The following is a 4,982-nucleotide window of genomic DNA, read 5'->3' on the forward strand; positions in this document are numbered from 1 at the left end:
AATCTCCTATCTGGATGGGAATGTTTCCTTTGCATGGGGTGCTTAGAGAAATTAGATCACTTAATATGCCAGCGTCTGTCCAAAAACCCCCACTGAAGAGCACACATGTACTGTCTTTAGATCGGAAGAAAGGGATGATAATTGAAGCAGAAAAACACACACTGTACCTCTACCATCATAGAGCAACCGGGCATACCTTCTTCAAACAAAAATTATGATAAAGTCTGGTCTAGAGTACAACTAAATATTTATTTTTATGACCTCTTGCTTTTTTTAACCCTCTGTTTTAAAATGTCATTGATTAAATTCTAATTATGGGAAACAGACAACATACATAATCATTTATTTGAAGTAATGAAAATGTTATTATAAGGTCTTTTCGGTTGGATCTGCGTTCATTTGATATTCAGATGGTGCTTTGGTCTGAGAATTAGATGAAACAGATATGCATTAATTTCTTCTCTGGTGATTTCTCACTCACTTTAGCATATTAATTCTGAATCACCCCAAGGCTAAATACAGCCGGCCCTGCACAAAACCAAAAACATTCCACGGCTCCCTGTGTAAAAGTTAATTATATTTGTAAGCCAGACTTCAAAACTAGTTAGAGACTGCTTTAAAGAATGTAAATGAGTGAAATTAACAAATGGATGAGTTAGTTAATAAAAAGAAAAAAGAAGAAGAACAAAAAGAGGACAAAAATTACACACAGCAATAATAAAAAAAAATAAAACAGTTGACGGAAGGATGATGCAGTGAATTTTGTGGCTTTTTGCAATAATATTTGCATGTACTATAAGTGTATTTAGGGCTTGCTTTATATTTGTATGCATGTATCTCTTATCTCTGTGATAAACCTGTTCAAACTCCCATTGGATAAGCTACAAATTTTACAGTGGTCTAGCCAAAATGCACCCCTGCTTATATACAGCAGTGAACCCATTGTATGGTAATGTGAATATTCAGGGCGTGAAAGGAAGCACGCAATTAAAAAGTGACTGATAAAGTGACCCAGCTGACGGGACAGTTTAAATATGTTGTTACCTTTGGAAAAGCCAGGAGGAAAAAAAGACAAATTATGTGTTTTTCTGTTTTCAGAATAAAAAATATCATATACCTTCCTCTCTTCTTCTCTCTCTTTCTTAAGGACGTGATGGTGGTAGGCGAGCCGACCCTGATGGGCGGCGAGTTTGGGGACGAGGATGAGCGTTTGATCACCCGTCTGGAGAACACACAGTACGATGCCACCAACGGCCTGGATGACGAAGACGACTTTAATAGTTCCCCAGCTCTGGGCAACAACGCCCCTTGGAGCAGCAAAGCCCCCGCCGCCCAGGATAGCAAGCCCGAGAGCACGGCGCCACAACCCTCGCAGTAAAACAAAAGAAGAGGGAAAAAAAAGCCCAACAGATCCTTGACTTCATGTGGACTGGACTTTTTAACCTCCCCCCTTCCCCTGAGGGCAGTACTTCTATGCCTCATAACATTGTACTGAATCAGAACCCCCCCGTCTGCAAAGTCACCACCGGCATGTCCAGCCAAAATACTGTACGTCCGTCCCGGATATTTTCTTCTTTTCTGAATCACTGTAACATCTAGGAGAACACTGAGAACTGGCAGCATTGCACAGCAATATCCACAGACAAGAAATGCATACAGGTCGTATGCAACTATAATGTAAAAATAACAAGGTGTGGGATTTCTTTTTTTTTCTTTTTCTTTTTTTTCCAAGAATGCAGTGGAAAATTGTGGATCAAATTCTCCTCTTTGGACCCTCAGCTACAGACCTCTCATCTAGTGGAATACCACAGATGTGATTGGTTGACCTTCAGGTCACAAGTCATCCTGCTGATGGTAGACAGTGGGGAGAAAAGAAGAAGAGTAAAAACAACGAACAAAATGTCTTCAAAAAAAATAAGCAAGCTCAAGAAGGCAAAGTGTTTTTTAACAGCCACCAGAGCCATTGGAAGCATCTAACCACATTGGAGACAAATGAAATATTGTTTGAGGCAATTGCATTTTTATTGGAAATTCAGTCGGCTGTTGGTTTGTTTCTGCTGTTGCTGTTTATTTCCATTTCCAATTAAGGGGAAATAAAAGTTCTCTACCACTATGGACTCCTTTGAAACAAGGGAAACTCGTGTCCTACGATTGTTTTTCCACATTACCGCGGTCGTCACAGATTGTGATTTCATGCAAACCAGTTTGATTGTGTTTGTAGTCTATTGGTATTTCGCTTCTCTCAGAATCCTTTTGCAATCACATTGTAATTTTGCAGATCAGTATGTGAACTTTGCCGACACGCGTTGATGCGTTATTGTTGATTTCTTTTCTTTTTTTCTTCCTGGAAAATTGGACTTCGTTCCCTTTAACGACCTACTCCCAAACTGATACTAAAGCCTTTTCCTGCATGATTTTATAGGAATTTTATTTTTTTGTTTGATCTATGTGCTTTATAAAACTCATCTGTTGGATTTTCCTTTTGGGTTCATCAGTTTGGGAACACTGTTACAAGGTTTGTAGCTCTGTAAATAGAGGTGGAATCTATTTTGTCCACTGTAAATCAGCCACTGAAAGCAGTTTGGACATGGCAGCTGTTTTGTTTTGTACAGGAGGTTCAGATTTCTGTTGGGTGGTTTGGATGGATGCCTGTTTGCCTCTGTCAGAACCAAACTCTTAATGTCCTCTCTAGCTAGTGGAGAACCAAAGCCACAATGTTAATAACAGCCACACAGTCACATGATGATATTTGTTGTGTACTCTGTGACATATTGTAGGAACCGCCCCCCCACAAAAACAGCAACAGTAACATTTTAAAGACAAGATCAAATCCCATCCACCCGACAGAAACACTTTGAGATCCCTGTGTTTGTGTTCACACTTGTTCTTTAATCATTAATTGAATTGATACTACAGTATATCCCTGATCTCTTTTGTTGGATTTTTGTTTAAAAATGGGCAAGAAGACAATGATGGATGTCTTTATACAATTGGATCTTATGGGTATTTATTTGTGCATTTGTAAGGAAGCTAACACGTTTCTAAATATGTTTGCGCCTAGTATTATTAGACACCATTTGTACATTATATAGCAGAGGTGTTCAGTGTCATATCTGATGTCTGGTATGTATGCTTTACCATTATGTGTGCCAATAAACCGTGCTTACAAAGTAGTTGAATTTGGTTTGATTATGCTTGATGTGAGCATGGAGCCGGACTTTTCCAGTCTGATTTTTTTAGGGGTTGAATTTTTACTTCATCAGTCTAAATCATTAAAAAGCTGTATTTATATGTTATTGGAGGAACTCAGCAGATCAAGTTGATAAATTATCATTGCAGGTTCTTTTCTTCTTTTCTTCTTTTTTCTTTTATTTTGAAGGGCTTTTCACAAAACAGTTTTTTTGGGGGGACAAAGACAGCAAGATGAGGGTAGAGTTAAATTCTCAGCTACACATTTAAATGAAAGGAAATCATATTTTGGCGGCATAATCATTATTTTATGCTCTGTTTTTGTTATTATTGTTCATTACCAGCCAAAGCAAGGCACACTTCTTCATATTCCCTGTATCCATAATAGGATATAATAGCAGAAAATGACTGTCATCTACCAAAAACACCTTCTTCATGGATTTTCTAATGACCTTTAATGAGCATACTGGGAGATGTCTGCTGCAGAAGTTCAGAATTCAGTGCAGCATAATTTTAAATATTAAGCCATGATCATAGATGTCAAATCATTAGAGGGGTCAACTTAAATGCATATGCCTCATACATTCATACATACCCTTGTTAATATTAAGACCCTTAACTACATGTTCATACACTACTTCCTCTTAAAATGCATTCTGGGAAATGTAAGTACATGAATAATAACTGAGGACAAGGTATCTCTAGGTATAGTATAGAGTTGTTCTTTAATTATAACTGCCGTTAAGGTAAATTGACTGCACAAAGACCACAAGGACATGGACATTCTTTACTTACTCGATGAGCAGTTAAATGTCAGGTATATATTCAAGAGGCGCATGAACGTAGGCGTTATGTATAGCAGCATTTTAAACACTGGAGATTTAGTCTATTTATTCTGGGATATCCTCTTAGGTTTTATTAAAATATTAAAATGTAGATGACCGCACCTGAGTAACGTCAACAAAATATACCTGAATATACTCAGAACGACCTCTAACATGAACTATAACCTCTATATATGCCGTTCGTACCAAACTTGTATATATAAATCAGTGGGAAGACGCCTCAGTACTGTTGTTGGGTAGACTTTAAATTCAAGAAGATTTCATGGAACTTTGGGGACACCAAGTGGAGGATATTGGGTACTGCAAAATACTCAATTAACTTTTCTTTGTTATCGATCTCTATACGACATTACTGTAGAAAGTACATAGTATAATATAATATAACACAATATATTTCCTCTTTCGTAACCAATGATTATATTCACTGGAAAGTCTTTAACAATATTTCATTTTGTTAATTTCCTAACAGCATATGCGTTTATTTAAGAAAAAGTTGTGATGCCGGGAAAAATATATTTTTAAAAATACCACTATGTGTACATACATTTACGTTCTTTATATAAAGAGTTAATTTATTATTATTATTATTATTATTATTATTATTATTATTATGCTCGTTTTTTCTTCTTATCTTGTTGTTGAAATCAAATAAAAAGCCCCATTAGTGTGACTAGTTGGTCCACAGAAACATACTGGGAAACCATTTTCCAGCCAGGTAATCATTTATTTAAGGCGTTTCCAAAAACTTTATTTTTAAAATCTTGTATTATTATTTTAAAGAACAAATAAGGAAACAAATGGCAGATTTGTGTACATTTTAGATTAAATTAAACGGAGAATCACTGGAAAAGTAAAATGTATAAATATTAATGCCAATAAAAAACATTTCAAAAATATGTTTTTTAAAAAATGTTGAAACTACCTTTATCATCGTGACGTCGCACGTTG

At 36.3% G+C, this 4,982-nt stretch overlaps 1 protein-coding gene across 4 annotated transcripts in view; it reads left to right on the forward strand.

The window, feature by feature from the left end:
- The window catches only part of ldb2a (LIM domain binding 2a), a 110,732-nt gene extending 107,559 nt beyond the window's left edge, over positions 1-3,173 (forward strand). For all 4 annotated transcript variants that reach the window (XM_026183047.2, XM_026183056.2, XM_080304782.1 and 1 more), the window contains exon 9: positions 1,148-3,173. In XM_026183047.2, the coding sequence (XP_026038832.1) occupies positions 1,148-1,378 (231 nt within the window). In that variant the 3' untranslated portion in view covers positions 1,379-3,173. The remainder of the gene's footprint in view (positions 1-1,147) is intronic.
- The last annotated feature ends 1,809 nt before the right edge of the window (positions 3,174-4,982 follow it).

Source organism: Astatotilapia calliptera, chromosome 2 (assembly GCF_964374335.1).
Source record: "Astatotilapia calliptera chromosome 2, fAstCal68.1, whole genome shotgun sequence".
Classification (NCBI taxonomy): domain Eukaryota; kingdom Metazoa; phylum Chordata; class Actinopteri; order Cichliformes; family Cichlidae; genus Astatotilapia; species Astatotilapia calliptera.